Source organism: Rana temporaria, chromosome 2, assembly GCF_905171775.1.
Source record: "Rana temporaria chromosome 2, aRanTem1.1, whole genome shotgun sequence".
NCBI classification, from domain to species: Eukaryota; Metazoa; Chordata; class Amphibia; order Anura; family Ranidae; genus Rana; species Rana temporaria.
Genome location: NC_053490.1, coordinates 99831303 through 99849067, shown reverse-complemented (window position 1 = coordinate 99849067; position 17765 = coordinate 99831303). Strand labels below are relative to the sequence as shown.

The following is a 17765-nucleotide window of genomic DNA, read 5'->3' as shown; positions in this document are numbered from 1 at the left end:
GTTCTACGCGGGTTCCAGGTGCAGCACCCATCTTTAGGGTGTGCGCACATCACGGGCCTCACCACTATGGCCTACCTGGCTGGGGTCGCGTGCTACGCGGAGTTCCTGACTCTGGGCTCTCATAGCCCGGAGCAACTGATGCTGCAAAGGGGCCACAGTGACTTACTGGGTCCTCAATTCTATTGAGAAGATCCCAAGCTGGATGCTGTTCAGTGGGGGATCGGTCTGAGGAGAACCCGGAGGCAGGTGATCCAACAGGGCTTGAACAAACCATCGTGGATCTGGGCACCGAACACTGACAGGTCACATTCAAGCTGTCAGTCTGTGACCCCAAAGACATACTGGGAGGATTTGCTCTACTGTTCACAATTTCAGCAATAGGCCTGTGGCAGAGGTCTCACCTATCATCCTAATTTGAATAGAGCCAAGTCTGTGGCAGAGACTTGTTCCTCCCAGAAGCTTTAAGTGGCGCTCTGGCTGCCAGGCCTGTGAGAGGTCTGTCCAGGGGCACTTCACCCACTCTGGCTGGAGTGGCAACGCATACAAATACTATTGTTGAAGGGCAGGACTGCCTTTATTATTCATAGCCTGATACTGTGAAGTTGCTCTACCTTCACCAACCTATCCTGTCTACCTCGAGTTACATGTTGGTCGTGTTTGACCGGGAAAATAAAGCATTTGAAAACGTCAACCAATGGTCCTGGACATTCTGTTATTGCTCTCAACACTACCATCACCCCTAGACACAGTGAAGCAGTAACAAATACGCCAAACCCAAATCTAATCAGCAGCTCCTCTGGGGGTAGCGCTACACACAAATGGGAACAAGAATGCGATATCTCACTCCCCTTTGCGAAATGGTCTGAATGCATTGACAATCTTCTTAGCTGAACTAGATCCCTCACAATTAGGGAAACTGCAAAAAAAAGTATTTACCAGATGGCATTACACACCAGCTAAACGCCATTCTATTGCTCCCCAAACTTGCTTCAGAAACAGCAAATAGTTTATAAGGTGAAATACAGTATTTAGAAATCTGACGGACTGTTTAGATGTTAGATGTTATCTCACAGGTTTGCTAATCTGACAGAACACCGCTGCTTTTTTTTTTTTTTTATTCAACATGTAAACAGTCCGATTAATTGCCAAATACTGTATTTCACCATAGATCAGTTTACTGTTATTTATAACAGTAAACTGATCTATGGTGAAATACTGTACTGTATTTGCAAAAGGTGGTTCTACAAAGTATTGACACAGGGGGGCCGAATACAATGCCACACTTTTCACACATTTTTTTTTTACAAAAGTTGAACCGTTTAGCATTCTCCTTTAACTTCACAATTATGTGCCACGGTGTTGGTCTCACAAAATCTTAAAAACTAAATTTACGTATTTGGTTGCAACATGACAAAATGTGGAAAATTTCAAGGGGTACAAATACGTTTTCAAGGCACTGTATGCATATGTTTGGAGCACAGCACTTGAATTGCGTTATACACTCAGGTATAAAAATAGGCATATATACGTTTGCGTTGCTAGCAGCCTCCAAGGAATAGCAAACACCATACTTGCAGTCTAAGCAAAGCATCTCTAGTCTCATTTTGCGCAGTATATTTATCAAAATGTTATGTTAAGAAAAATAGGAACATTCTGTTTTCCTCCAATACCCAACATACTGTCATCAAGAACTACAAATGAATATTTGATTAGAAACCCCACCACTTTTATCTGAGGTTTCAAATTAGGCAAAAAAATTGAATTGGGGTGCCTGAAAAAATGTGATGGGCCCCATGGCTACCTCTCTAACTGGCAGTTGGAAATGTAATTTACATAAAATATCCTAAATTAAATGACAGATAGCAGCTGTTAGCATAAGCAGTACACTACTCAGGAACCGGGCTATAGATAGAAATTGTCCTGGGAGACAACAGTGCAAGGAATTAACTTAGTGTTAAAGCTGAATTGTGGGCAAAAACTATTGGGGCTTTAGATAGGTACTAATAAGGTACTGCTAATAATGTGTGCCCACTGGTAGCCGATGCTTTTTTCATGAAGAATTTTACTTATATGCAGCCTCTGACATTGATGTCCCTGCTGAAGTTTTGGAGGTGAAGGGCTGGGCTGAAGGCAAGTGATCAACAGTAGTTTGCTGTGCAGTGCCTCCATTCAGAAAAGGTTTTGTATTCTTTTCAAATACAAAGCATTCTGTGACTGAACAAGGGGCATATGAACATCACATTGTCCCCTTGAATAATCAAAGAATACATTCTTTAAAAATAATTACTGTATATACTCGAATATAAGCCAAGTTTTTCAGCACATTTTTTGTGCCGAAAATGCCCCCCACTGCTTATACTCGAGTCACCTTTTTGCGTCTGATCTCCTAGACTTTGGGGACCCAGTACCGGCCGGAGGTCTCCTGACCCAGAAACTTGGCACACATTTAGCCCAATTTCTCCTCTACAAGTGTGCAAAGTTTGTTGTCTGGGGGTTCTACAGCTGGGGAGCACCGATTTTTCAAATCCGGGCACCCCTTCCATAGACTCCCATGTTAAACGTCAGTCTAGTCATGGGCACAGTGAGGGGTGGGCACACTAAAGCATGCAGATGGACACCCTAGGCTTACACTCGAGTCAATATGTTTTCCCAGTTTTTTGTGGTAAAATTAGGTGCCTCGGCTTATACTAGAGTACATACAGTAATCAAAAAGGTTTTCTGAAATGGAGGATCTGCACAGCGAGGGACCCGCTCTGATCAGTTCAGCCCCAACTGTTGGTGTCACCAGAACTTCAGAGGCTGCATGTATGTAACATTTTTTAAGGAAGAAATAGCAGCTATTAGTGGGGGGGGGGGGGGGGGAAACATGTCAGAGGCATTGTATTGGTACCTAGCTAATGCTTCAAGTTTTTGCCCACACCTCAGTGTTAAAGCGGAGTTCCACCTAAAAATGGAACTTCCGCTTAACCCACTCCTTGCCCCCTTACATGCCACATTTGGCATGCAATTTTTTGGGGGGGTAGTGGGGGCTTCAGGAGAAGTGAGACTTCCTGTCCCACTTCCTCCTTCCGCCGAGGGGCTGGTAAGGCGATTAGCTTAATCGCCTTATTGCAACCCCTCCCTGTAGGCGAGCGCCTGTCCAATCGGACGGCGCAGTGCCGCTCACGCATGCGCAGTGGGTGCCCGGCCGTGAAGCCGAAAGCAGTCACTGCCGGGTGCCCACACTAGGAATGAAGTCGCTGGAACAGTGGAGCAGGTAAGTGTTTATTAAAAGCCAGCAGCTACACTTTTTGTAGCTGCTGACTTTTAAAAAAACTTAAAAAAAGGCTGGAACACCCCTTTAATTTTCCAGGTAAACGTTGCCCAAGGTAGCTCAGATGTTTTAAGCATCATAGATCCGAGGGCCTTAGTGTGACTTCTAAATCCATCCACCATTACTGTACCACTGGCATAGTAAAAAAAGTGATGGAAGAGGTAGTCTAGTAGTTAAAGATAGTAATAATGACCACTGCAATATTGCTGGTCAAAGACCAGAGCACTTTGTGATTCGGCACTGCGTCGCTTTAACTGACAATTGCGTGGTCGTGCGACTTGGCTCCTAAACAAAATTGGCGTCCTTTTTTCCCCCACAAATAGAGCTTTCTTTTGGTGGTATTTGATCACCTCTACGGTTTTTAGTTTTTGTGCTATAAACAAAAATAGAACAATTTTGAAAAAAATGAATATTTTTTACTTTTTGCTGTAATATCCCCCAAAAATATATAAAAAACATTTTTTTTCCCTCAGTTTAGACCGATACGTATTCTACATATTTGTATTTATTTTTTTACGAAAATCGCAATATGTTTACACACACAGCTCCCGGTCCTCGCTCTGTAACGAGCGTTCGCATGTGCCCAGGGCACGGGAGTCGGGGGCAGCGCGCACGCGCCCCTAGTGGCCTGCGCGAGAGCCGACGAATAGCTACGGGCTCTCGCGCAGGGGAGCCAACCTGCCGCCGGCAGGGCGGCAGGTCGGCAAGCGGCGGCAGGTCGGCAAGCAGTTAATGGGTCTCCCTCCCACCCCTGACCCCAAAGCAGCGGAGTTGGCCGCTATAATGTCATTGTAACTGTAGCGCCCCCTTTACTTTCAGTAAGGGCACTACGTTAAAGTTAGTGGGAGAATGAGAGGGGCAAGTTGCTCTCATTCTGAATTTTGTTAAATTTGGCTGTCGCCAAATCTGGATTGTCTTGTGGGTCAGTCTGTGTCCAGAGATATGGTCTCATCTCTGGACGGCAGATGGCGCCAGAGGGATCCAGGTGGAGCTGCTTCTTCACAGCAGCCAATGAGAGGACTTGAGCCTCACTGTGCATGCTGGGAGGGGGTATTTCTGGGGCAGAGGCCGTTCTTAGTTCTTCACGGGTTCCTGGTTCCAGGTGCGGCACCCACCTTTAGGGTGTGCGCACATTGCGGGCCCCACCACTATGGCCTACCTGGCCTGGGGTCGCGCGCTACGCGGAGCTCCAGATTCTGGGCCCTCATGGCCTGTAGCAACTGATGCCACAAAGAGGCCCCAGTGACTTACTGGGTAAAAGAGGCCCCAGTGACTTACTGAGTCCCCACTTCTACTGAGAAGATCCCAGGCTGTAAGCCGTTCGATTGGGGGATTGGCTTGAGGAGAACCCGGAGGCAGGTTATCCAAAAGGGCTTGAACGAACCATCGGGGATCTAGTGACCGGAACTGACAGGTATACTCCTACTGTCAACCGGTGACCCTAATGCTAATTATTGGGAGGATTCACTCTGCTGTTTACATTGTCAGCATTGAGCCTGTGGCTCATCCTAAATTAATCAGAGCCAAGTCTGTGGCAGAGACTTGTTCCTCCCAGCAACTTAAAGTGACGCTTCAGCTGCCAGGCTCGTGGCAGGAGTCTGTCCGGGGGCACTTCTTCCACTCTGGCTAGAGTGGCGACGTATTGTTACAGCTGAAGGAAAGCAGGATTGCTTTTCATTATCCAAAGCCTGATACTGCAAAGTTTTCTTTATTTCATCAACCTTTCCGGTCTATCTCGAGTTGATGTTGGTCGTGTTGGACCAAGAAATAAAGCATTCAGAAAACTTCATTTGCAGCCTGGACATTAAATTACTGCTCTACTCACTACCTTCACCCCTAGACATCACACAGAGTTAACTTAATCCCAAATCAATCAGCGGCTCCTGAGGGGGTAGCGCTACATAACCCATTACAAATACCGTCAGCACTATGTAGTGATACTCACAGCTCCAGATATGAAGTTGCTCCATTGATGGGGCAGTTGGTGTACGTCACTTTCTCCATGCACCCCCACAAGGACAATAGAGACATTACTACAGGTGCCAGCAGCCAGGTCAGTCCCCGTCACTACCTTCAATTTATACATCTTCAGGATTTCAAGAGATGACCCTTAAGCAGCTCTGCAAGTAAAGTATGGACAGTCAGCTATATCTTGCTATGTTATGCAATTAACAACAAGTTCACACCTACAACCAATTAAAAGACCAGTAGCATGAACCAATCCTGTTTGGACATATGGCATAGTTAATTCAATCTAAAAATATAGCCCAACATGCATAAGATGGGTGATATTAGCATTTTTTTTTATATCTGCTCTGGTAAATATATACTACTGAAATACTCAGACAAAGTCAGTATGGTACTTACAGGATTTTTTTTATGTCCTGAAACATGACAGGAGTCATGAATGGGTTAATGTACTATTCCACATATAGGTTGGCCAAAAACACCATTTACTGTGCTTTGCTCTAGCCGATGCAAGTTCTGGGCATGATGTACAGACATGCAGCAGCACCATACATTCTTTACATTTACAGCCCCCACTGTAGAGGGGCATTTAAAACAAAAAAATTGACTTTCTTGGGCTTGAAGGTATATCCCCAACTCTGCATCACTGTAAAAATAACTTAAGCTGCTGCTGCCAACGCATCCAAAAATACTGGACAGTGGAGTCTGTCTCTGGACCCGCTTCCTGATTGGCCTGGGAGGAGAATCAGGAAGACAATAGCGAATACCAATTTGCTATTGTCACACAACTGGGTGGGTACAGGGCGCAGTGCTCTGTGCATCGAGCCCACCCTTTTTTGAAGCCAATTAGAGCCTCAGGCTCCAATCATGTGCTTAAGAAAAAAAAACACATTGAAATCCATGCAGATTAGGGGCCGGGTGCATGGATTAGGGGGGAGCACTATATATTCTTCTAAAAAATGTTTTACCAAAATCGCAATAAGCATATATTGATTGGTTTGTGCAAAACTTATAGTGTCTACAAAATAGGCGATAGATTTTTGGCTTTTTTACTAGTAATGGCGACGATTTGTGATTTTTATCGTGACTGCGACAGAGAGCGGAAACTTAAAACTTTTTTTTGGGACACACACAAATCAGAGCTATAAACAGCCACTGATTACTGTATAAATGTCACTGGCAATGAAGGGATAACACTAGGGGGTGATCAAGGGGTTAAATGTGTTCCCTCAGCGTGTTCTAACTGTATGGGACCGAACGGTGTTCCCATATACTAGGAACACACAATCTGTCTCCTTTCCCCTGCCAGAATGTGGATTTACTCACACTGATTCCGGGTGCCCAGCAGACATTGCAGACGCCGGGAACGCGCATCGGATCCTCAGTACCGCGGTCATTGTGCACGCGCCCCTATATCCCTTAAAGCGGTCGCCGTACAGCTACGGCAATTTGTGCAGGGGGGCCATTCCGCCGTTGTCAAGACAGTGGGAGGCCAGCAAGCCGTTAACATGAGCGTAACAGGAAACGGCAGTTCAGACAAGCACCATGTGTCAAAATTCTACTCTGGGTTGTGCAATTAGAACATGACAAAAAAAATACAAATGATCTGGAGGTGTTGCATGGTGTTAAGTGGAAAAATATAGCAATGACAGATTACACAGAAGAGTGCTAATATACAGTGCAACGCCCCCTTTACTTTCAGAAAGGGCACTACGCTAAAGTTAGTGGGAGAAAGATCAGTTGCTCTCATTCTTAATTTTGGCTGTTGCCAAATTCTGGATTGTTCTGTGGGTCAGTCTGCGTTCCAGGGATGCGGTACCATCCCTGGGCGGTAGATGGCGCCAGAGAGATCCAGGCGGAGCCGCTTCTTCCCAGCAGCCAATGAGGAGTTGGGCCTCGCTGTGCATGCTGGGAGGGGGTATTTCTGTGGCGGAGGCCTTCTGGGTTCTTCACGGGTTCCTGGTGCGGCACCCACCTTCAGGGTGTGCGCACAAAATTTGCGGGCCCCACCACTATGGCCTACCTGGCCTGGGGTCGCTCGCTACGCGGAGTTCCTGACTCTGGGCCCTCCTGGCCTGGAGCAACTGATGCCACAAAGGGGCCCCAGTGACTGACTGGGTCCCCACTTCTACTGAGGAGATCCCAAGCTGTATGCCGTTCGATTGGGGGGGGGGAATCGGCTTGAGGAGAACCCGGAGGCAGGTTATCCAAAAGGGCTTGAATGAACCATCAGGGATCTGGTGACCGGATATTGACAGGTACACTTGTAATGTCAACCGGTGACCCTGATGTGATCTATTGGGAGGATTCGCTCTGCTGTTCACATTGTCAGCATTGAGCCTGTGGCAGAGGTTTCATCTGGCATCCTAATCTAATCAGAGCCAAGTCTGTGGCAGAGACTGCTTTTCCTTATCCAAAGCCTGATACCGCAGAGTTCCTTTACTTCATCAACCTTTCCTGTCTACCTCAAGTTGATGTTGGCCGTGTTGGGCCAAGAAATAAAGCATTCAGAAAACCTTCATCTACAGACTGGACATTCAATTACGGCTCTACTCACTACCTTCACCACTAGACATCACATAGAGGCAACTTAATACGCCGATCCCAAAACAATCAGCGGCTCCTGAGGGGGTAGTGCTACACAGTATTACACACAGTAAAATAAATCCAGAGTGAGCTATGAAAGCTTGACTGAAGGATCCATGTTGGTCTGAGCAGCAGACCCAAGGCCTAGGTGTGGGGCCTGAAGCAGCCATGTGGCAAAGTGAGTAAGCCAGGAGGCTGAATTAGCAAGTTACAGTAATGGTGGAACCTCTGCAAGGAAAATTACAGTTGTGAACTTTCCATTCTTTAAATAAAAGGGGGCTGCAATGCCCTTAAAAATGCAGTCTGGACTGGCACCATTTCTTAAAATCACATGCACCATTTGAGTTTACACTAGGGTGACCACATGTCCCGGATTGCCCGGGACAGTCCCGCATTTTGCAGGTCTGTCCCGGGTACATTCAATCCAGGGCAATACAGTGTCCCGGAATGAAACTGACACAGCCACCCCCAAGCCAAACTAATGCCCCCAAAAAAGGCTGCCACATCATCGCTTTACTCACTGACAGTACTTGTCCTGGCAGGTGCATTGCCATGAAATGAGATTTGCCATGGAATGAGATGGTCCGCCTCCATCTCATCCTATTGGCTCACTCATGTCACGTGACAAAACATCAGTCACAGCTTCAGCTAGGCTATCATAGGGAGAGGATCTCCTCTCCCTGTGATAGCCCGATAGCACTGTCAGCAGCGTGCCTCCCGCCAGCGCCAAGTACACCCCGCGCCCGCAGCTCTACTCCCCGATTAAGTACACCCCGCAGCTCTACTCCCCGATTAAGTACACCCCGCGCCCGCAGCTCTACTCCCTGTCCCCCGTTAAGGCTCAGGGAACGGGGCGAGTCTACGCTATTAGCGTAGACCTAGCGTTGGCTACGTTAGTAGCGCAACGTAGCCAACGCTAGGTCTACACCAATAGCGTAGACTCGCCCCGTTCCCTGAGCCTTAACGGGGGACGGGGAGTAGAGCTGCGGGGTGTACTTAATCGGGGAGTAGAGCTGCAGGCGCGGGGTGTACTTAGCGCTGGCGGGAGGCACGCTGCTGACAGTGCTATCGGGCTATCACAGGGAGAGGAGATCCTCTCCCTATGATAGCCTAGCTGTGACTGATGTTTTGTCACGTGACATGAGTGAGCCAATAGGATGAGATGGAGGCGGACCATCTCATTCCATGGCAATGCACCGGGAATGCCTGGAGGAGCATAATCCCGCCCCCTGCTTATGATTGGAGAAATCATAAATCCTGTCTCTTGTGTCCAAACACTGTGCTGCGATTAGTTACAGCACAGGCTGATTTTTGGGAAGGGAGGGTGTCCCTGAATGGTAGATTGGAAATGTAGGGACACACACACACACACACAGGGACACACACACACACACAGGGACACACACGGACACAGGGACACACACACGCACACACACACAGGGACACACACACACACACACACACACACACACACACGGACACACACACACAGGGACACACACAGGGACACACACAGGGACACACAGGGACACACAGGGACACACAGGGACACACAGGGACACACAGGGACACACAGGGACACACAGGGACACACAGGGACACACAGGGACACACACACACGAATGAGGGACACTTATTAGCAAATGTATGCAGGCTTAGGACAAGCCCCCTTAGAGAATTAACCCCAAAAAAGGTTAAGTAAATCGACAAGGGCTTTTTTTTTACCACTACTATTTTTTTATATTGGCTTTTAAAATAAAAAAAAACAGCAATTTAGAAATGGGATGAAAGGTTTAGCACTGGGAAACACTTTGAACGATTAAAAAGTGCATTTTATATACAACTACGGTATATAGATCAGGGACAAATGAGGGGGGGGGGGGACACTGCTCCAAATCAGGGACAGTCCCTCAAAATCAGGAACAGTTGGGAGCTATGCACATACGTATGTTGTCAGCAAGACATACAGGACACCCATAGACAGGGGCAGCTCCAGTCCAATTTTTTGGGGAGTGTTGTGCAGGTGCTGGGAAAAAAAAAAGAGGGAGCAGACGTCAAATGTGTGGGTTTGGCCAAAAGGTGGGTGTGGCCAAATGTGAGTGATTGAAGAAGAGGCCATGCATTCAGGCACGTTGTTCCATACCCCAAAAAAATGCAAAATGTTTTCTTATAGCGAGATATACTGTGACACCACGCCAGCAATGTTAGGGCTTATTCACACTAGCGGTTAGGGGGCTGTAAAACCCTACATTTGAGCCACATTTTTACCCCCAAACTGCTACCCCTTTAACTGCATAGGCAGCAGCTGGGGGTGTACATGTGGCAGCTATGATGGTTGGTTTCAAAGCAGGAATTATACGCCATTGCTTTTGGCAGGTGCTACCACCCACTGAACAACCCATTCAACTGGGGCAGGTCAGCAACACTAGTGTGGGAATCAGAGGTAAAGCAGGCAGTGAGGAGATAAAACCTTCTTACCACCCGTCTAATGCTCTCTGAAAAGCACGTTTTGACTGCTTGAGAGCTCAGCTAGTGTGAATGATCCCAAAGGGTTAACCACTACAGCCCCGGAGAATTTACCCCCTTCATGACCAGGTAATTTTTGCGATACAGCACTGCGTCGCTTTGACAATTGCAAGATCGTGCAACGCTATACCTAAACAAAATTGAGCTTTCTTTTGGTGTCATTTGATCCTCTGCGGGGTTTTTTTGCGCTATAAAAAAAATATATATATATTTTTTACTTTTTGCTATAATCTCCAGTTTAGGCCAATATGTATTTTACTTTAACAAAAATATTGCAATAAGCATATACTGATTGGTTTGCACAAAAGTTAGCATTCTATCTGCAATTTGTATTGGGACTGCAACATTACGGCGGACAGATCGGACACTTAACGATTTTGGGACCAGTGACATTTATACAGCGATCAGAGCTATGAATAGCCATTGATTACTGTATAAATGTCACTGGCAGGGAAGGGGTTAAAGCGGAGTTCCACCCAAAAGTGGAATTTCCACCTAAACCACTCCTCACCCCCTTACATGCCACATTTGGCATGTCATTTTTTTTTTGGGGGGGGGGCTTCAGTAGGAGTGGGACTTCCTGTCCTCCTTCCGCCCAGGGACCGTTTAGGCAACTCATCACATCGCCTAATGCGGCCCCTTACTGTAGGCGATCACCTGGGACAAGCGACAGGTCCCAGGCGATCGCCTGTCCACTCAGGGAGCGCAGCGCTATTTGCACATGCGCAGTGAGTGCCCGGTCGTGAAGACGAAAGCTGTCATGATGGCCAGGTGCCCACAGTTAGAATGGAGGCGCCGGCAGAGAGGGGGGGGGGGGAGGGAACGAAGCTCTGGGCAGCGCTGGACAGTGGAACAAGCAAGTATGTTTTTTTTTAAATCCAGCAGCTACACTTATTGTAGCTGCTGACTTAATAAACCTGATGCACAGAATCTGATGCAGCTATGCACAAAAAATCAACTTCCAGGTTTGAGTCCCCTGTTGACATCTGTGTGATTTGACAAGTCAAAACAGAGCCCATTGCTGGCAATAGAAATGGCCCAAGTTTGTGGGGCTGCATCGATTTACAAAAGTAGTACCTGTACTACTTTTGGCCACTTTCGAAGGCAATTTCAATAGACATCCGTGTATGAACCTGCACATATGTCTCAAATCGCCCCCAAAATCAGACTGAAATGCGGCTTTGAAATCGTGCAAGTTCAGATTAATCCATGCAATTTCAAAGCCGTGCTCAGTGTGAACTAGGGATGAGCTTTATGTTCGACTCGAACATTGGGTGTTCGCAGAACAGCCAACAATTTGGGGTGTTCGCTGCAAATTTGAAAAGCCACGGAATACCCTGTAAAAGTCTATAAGAGAAATCTAAAGTGCTAATTTAAAGGCCAATATGCAAGTTGTCAAAAAGTGTTTGGGGACCCAGGTCCTGCCCCAGCGGACATGTATCAATGCAAAAAAGTTAAACTGCAGTTTTTTCAGGAGCAGTGAAACCATAAGAGTAAAATATTGCTTTAAATTTTGTACCTGTAGGGTGTCTATAGTATGCCTGTAAAGTAATGCATGTTTGCCATGTTTATAACAGTCTCTGCACAAAATTAAATTTCTAAAGTCATTTAAAACTACTTGCGGCTATAATGAATTTTCAGATCCCGCAAATACAGAAAAGTAATTGAGAAATAAAATAAATAAATGCGTGGGGGTCCCTCCAAATTCCATTACCAGGCCCTTCAGATTTGGTATGGATATTAAGGAGAACCCTGCACCAAATAAAAAAAACGGCGTGGGGTTCCCCCCCCAAAAATGCATACCAGACCCTTATCCAAGCACCCAACCTGGCAGGCCACAGAAAAAGAGGGGGAAGAGAACAGCCCCCCTCCTGAACCGTTCCAGGCCACATGCCCTCAACATGGGGAGGATGTCCTCAACATGGGGAGAAAGCCTCATTCCCACAACCCTTGCCTGGTGGTTGTGGGGGTCTGTGGGCAGGGGGCTTATCGGAATCTGGAAGCCCATTTTAACAATGGGGACCTCCAGATCCCAGCCCCCTATGTGAATTGGTAATGGGTTCATTGTACTCCTACCATTCCACAAAAGTGTCAAAATGTTAAAAACGGCAGATGGCTTGGGACAAGTCCTTTATTAAAAATAAAAAGGTTCCAGCGAGGATATGACTCGCACAATCCTTCCTCCACCGGAGGCACCCGATGAATGACGTGCCGACAGCTCTTATATAGTTGAGGGCGGGGCCAGAGACACAAGGGTAATTGTGGGGGTTACCCAGTGATGTGTACGGTTAACCCCGCCCCCTCTGACGCAACACAGATTTCTCATTGCATCAGGGGGGGCGGGGTCATCCGTACACATCACTGGATAACCCAGCGATTCCTCTTGCATCTCTGGCCCCGAAATTTAAAGGAATATTTCACTTTAAGCATTATTAAAAACACTGCTCCCAAAAAAAAAAAAAATACAGTTTTTAACTTTTCTTGCATTGATGCATGTCCCCTGGGGCAGGACCCAGGTCCCCACACACTTTATGACAATAACTTGCATATTGGCCTTTAAAATGAGCACAATTGACTTTTCATGTTCGTGTCCCATAGACTAACAGTGTTCAAACAAATGTTTTGCCTGTTCTGATGCAAACCGAACCGGGGGGGGGGGGGGGGGGAGAAGAGGTTTGTTTGGCTAATCCCTAGTGTGAACGAGGGTTTATTGTCAAAGTTTAGTTGAACAAGCTGAAGTTCAAAACTGACTGGTTACTCTGCACAGATACACTGGATTCTGTGTGCACCAGGTTTAGTCTCCCCCAAAGTGTCCTGTTAGGGCCAGCTCAATGTCAGAAAGGAATGTTCCACATAAGTTTCCTGCCCTGTGTTCTAAACGCACTGAATTTGTGGTCTACTGCAGGTGCCAATACATTGTTAACCCCAAACAGATAACAAATGCAGTGTTTTGGGGCACAAGATCGCATGGTAGTGCAGCATCATGTGATTTGGCACAGTATTTTTGAACAGTAGTGCATGCACTTTTTTGTGCAGTCATTCAAAAGAATGGGCTGCAAAAATCGCACAACACTGAATTCCACAGAAACTGAGCAGGCTCCTTTGAAAACCGATTCACATGCATTTCACTTTTCAGAGGCGGTGGGTGATATGTTTAATCTTCACCACCTGGTTTGAACCTACAATGGTTGTACTACCAAACAATCGCATGCATTGCAGTTATAGGTTTAAATCAGCCTTTTCACAACCTATCAAACATGCTTAGATCGCTTTTTAGAGGGACAGTGGTGCCTGTTGCACTTGTAAAACAGCCCTTCGCTGCATTTGGTGGTGGTATCCTTAAGGCCTGTTTAAACACAAGATCGGGGTTGGTAAAAACCTGTGGTTGAATCCCTTACCTTCCCCAATCCCTACCCCCTTTAGCTGCAGAGACAACAGCCAAAGGTGTACACATGCCATTCCTCTATATGGGTTTATTAGCATCTTTATGCCATTGTGCCCACATAGCTTTTACTGTACTACATTATGCCCACTGACCAACTTCGTGTAGCACTTCCAGCTGTTGTGGATCCCACTACCAAAAATAGGAGGCTGAGAGGCCGCCTGTTCATGCACAATCAGTGACAGAAGGCCAGCAAACCCAGGAACCAATCTACCAGTCACCTGGATGGGATCGGCTGGTAGATCGAGGACTACGGTTTGCCGACCTGGGCTCTGTAGTAAATATGATTTCTTCTGGGACAAATTCCCTCCGACACCATCCCTGAGCATTCATTCCCCACCAGGGCCGGCCTTAGGTGTTCAGGCGCCCTGTGCGAGCGAATCCTGTGGCGCCCCCCATCTTCACCCCCTGCCCCCTGGTCACCTAAACTGACTTACCTTCCGGTGGACGGTGCGGCTTTGCATTTAAAAATGGCGCCGCCCCGGCACATAGACGCCACTGCGCATGCGCCGTCTGCCCGAGAATAGCCAAGCGTTTTCTGGCTTTCCCGTGCAGCGGCGGCGCATGCGCAGTGTGCCTGTCGGGGGCCGGTAGCAGCCATTTTTTTCAGGTGCCGCAACCGATGCGTTGCTCTTCACCCAGTCCCAGGGCAGGGGAACCTGGCAGCGCGCAGGGAGACCTGGCAGCGCCTGCTGCTGTGACTCATAGGAGTCGGACTCCTGTGATGATCATGTGAGTAACTGACTGCGACTCACATTCTGCAAGCTGTGATGGCCGCACGGCGCCCCTGTTGCCCATGGCGCCCTGTGCGGCCGCACAGCTCGCACACCCCAAAGGCCGGCCCTGTTCCCCACACACCTCCTGGTGTGTAAATATACAGTATAGGGAATGCTTTCCTCCGTTTGATTCACTAAAGGAGCTGTGACTATCCAGACTGCTGCAGAAGACGGTTCTCCCCTCCCTGAAGCAATGTACAAAAAACTCATGTGGGCATTTGAGAGCCGAGGGGTTATTTTTGGCTTCTTGCTCCGGCACTGAAAATCATTTTTTGGGGTGTGCAGCAAGTATGTGTATGGGGAATGCATGGGGCATGTAGCGAGCAGTGTCTGTATGGGGAATACATGGAGTGTACGGCAATTATAGGTGGTGTATGGGGATGCATGGAGTGCAGCAAGCATAGGGGGATGCAGAGAGGATCCATGGAGTGTGCAGCAACCATAGGGGATGCATGGAGTGAGCAGCAACCATAGGGGGATGCATGGCATGTACTGCAAGTATAGGGGGGTGTATGGTAGGGTGACCAGACATCCCCAGTTTCAGGGGACAGTCCCCTGGTTGAGGACACTGTCCCCGGACCAAGTCTTTCCCTGGTTTTGTCCCCAGATTGGATTTAATAGGGGGCAGGGGCAATTTCAAAGACAGTCAGTGCAGAATTAAAATAAAAAAAATTGAATTACATCTCCCCCCGCTCCGCCGTGCCTACTAGCATAGGGGGGTTGTATTTTTCCCATTATCTGTGCCCCTTTCTGATGATCATGTGCTGGTCAGAGCTGAGGGAATATTTCTTCAGCTTCACTCGCATGTTCTTCTGCCTTGGCTCAAATCCCGGCCAGCCACCTGCCTATCTCCTTGCCTTTCATGGTGGAGCGATCTTCCTCCGCTACCCTCCCAGTAGTAGCCGTGGCCCGGAGAGTAAGACTTGAGAGGCTATGAGGTGGGCGGCGACGGGCAGAGAGTGCTGATTGCTGCCATTACTAGTAAAGAAAAAATACGTCCCCGGATTTCATTTAAAAAATCTGGTCACCTTAGTGTATGGAGAATGCATGGAGTGTGCTACAAGTATAGGGGTGTATGAGGGAATGCATGGAGTGTACTGCAAGTATAGCGGGAATGCATGGAGTGTACTGCAAGTATAGGGGGTTGTAGGGAAATGCATGGAGTGTACTGCAAGTATAGGGGGAATGCATGGAGTGTACTGCAAGTATAGGGGGGTGCATGGAGTGTACTGCAAGTATAGGGGGTGTATGGGGAATGCATGGAGCGTACTGCAAGTATTGGGGGGTGTATGGGGGATGCATGGAGCGTACTGCAAGTATAGGGGGGGTGTATGGGGGATGCATGGAGCATACTGCAAGTATAGGGGGGGTGTATGGGGGATGCATGGAGCATGCTGCGAGCATAGAGGGGTGTATGGGGGATGCATGGAGCATGCTGCGAGCATAGAGGGGTGTATGGGGGATGCATGGAGCATGCTGCGAGCATAGAGGGGTGTATGGTGGATGCATGGAGCATGCTGCGAGCATAGAGGGGGTGTATGGTGGATGCATGGAGCATGCTGTGCGCATAGGGGGGTGTATGGGGGATGCATGGAGCATGCTGTGCGCATAGGGGGGTGTATGGGGGATGCATGGAGCATGCTGTGCACATAGGGGGGTGTATGGGGGATGCATGGAGCATGCTGTGCGCATAGGGGGGTGTATGGGGGATGCATGGAGCATGCTGTGAGCATAGGGGGGGTGTATGGGGGATGCATGGATCATACTGCAAGTATAGGGGGGTGTATGGGGGGATGCATGGAGCATACTGCAAGTATTGGGGGGTGTATGGGGGATGCATGGAGCATACTGCAAGTATTGGGGGGGTGTATGGGGGATGCATGGGGCATACTGCAAGTATTGGGGGGTGTATGGGGGATACATGGAGCATACTGCAAGTATAGGGGGGGTGTATGGGGGATGCATGGAGCATGCTGCGAGCATAAAGGGGTGTATGGGGGATGCATGGAGCATGCTGCGAGCATAGAGGGGTGTATGGGGGATGCATGGAGCATGCTGCGAGCATAGAGGGGTGTATGGGGATGCATGGAGCATGCTGCGAGCATAGAGGGGGTGTATGGGGATGCATGGAGCATGCTGCGAGCATAGAGGGGGTGTATGGGGGATGCATGGAGCATGCTGCGAGCATAGGGGGGTGTATGGTGGATGCATGGAGCATGCTGCGAGCATAAAGGGGTGTATGGGGGATGCATGGAGCATGCTGCGAGCATAGAGGGGTGTATGGGGGATGCATGGAGCATGCTGCGAGCATAGAGGGGTGTATGGGGATGCATGGAGCATGCTGCGAGCATAGAGGGGGTGTATGGGGGATGCATGGAGCATGCTGCGAGCATAGGGGGGGTGGATGCATGGAGCATGCTGCGAGCATAGGGGGGGTGTATGGGGGATGCATGGAGCATGCTGCGAGCATAGAGGGGTGTATGGGGATGCATGGAGCATGCTGCGAGCATAGAGGGGGTGTATGGGGGATGCATGGAGCATGCTGCGAGCATAGGGGGGGTGTATGGTGGATGCATGGAGCATGCTGCGAGCATAGGGGGGGTGTATGGGGGATGCATGGAGCATGCTGTGCACATAGGGGGGTGTATGGGGGATGCATGGAGCATGCTGTGAGCATAGGGGGGGTGTATGGGGGGATGCATGGAGCATACTGCAAGTATAGGGGGGTGTATGGGGGGATGCATGGAGCATACTGCAAGTATAGGGGGGTGTATGGGGGGATGCATGGAGCATGCTGCGAGCATAGGGGGGGTGTATGGTGGATGCATGGAGCATGCTGCGAGCATAGGGGGGGTGTATGGGGGATGCATGGAGCATGCTGTGCACATAGGGGGGTGTATGGGGGATGCATGGAGCATGCTGTGCGCATAGGGGGATGCATGGAGCATGCTGTGAGCATAGGGGGGGTGTATGGAGCATACTGCAAGTATAGGGGGGTGTATGGGGGGATGCATGGAGCATACTGCAAGTATTGGGGGGTGTATGGGGGATGCATGGAGCATACTGCAAGTATAGGGGGGTGTATGGGGGATGCATGGAGCATACTGCAAGTATTGGGGGGTGTATGGGGGATGCATGGAGCATGCTGCGAGCA

The 17765-nt window shown here is 48.6% G+C and overlaps 1 protein-coding gene across 3 annotated transcripts in view; it reads right to left on the bottom strand.

Moving 5' to 3' along the window:
* Nucleotides 1–17765, bottom strand: part of LOC120929271 (hydroperoxide isomerase ALOXE3-like) — a 121380-nt gene that overhangs the window by 102645 nt on the left and 970 nt on the right. For all 3 annotated transcript variants that reach the window (XM_040340594.1, XM_040340596.1, XM_040340595.1), the window contains exon 2: nucleotides 5259–5433. In XM_040340594.1, the coding sequence (XP_040196528.1) occupies nucleotides 5259–5399 (141 nt within the window). In that variant the 5' untranslated portion in view covers nucleotides 5400–5433. The remainder of the gene's footprint in view (nucleotides 1–5258; nucleotides 5434–17765) is intronic.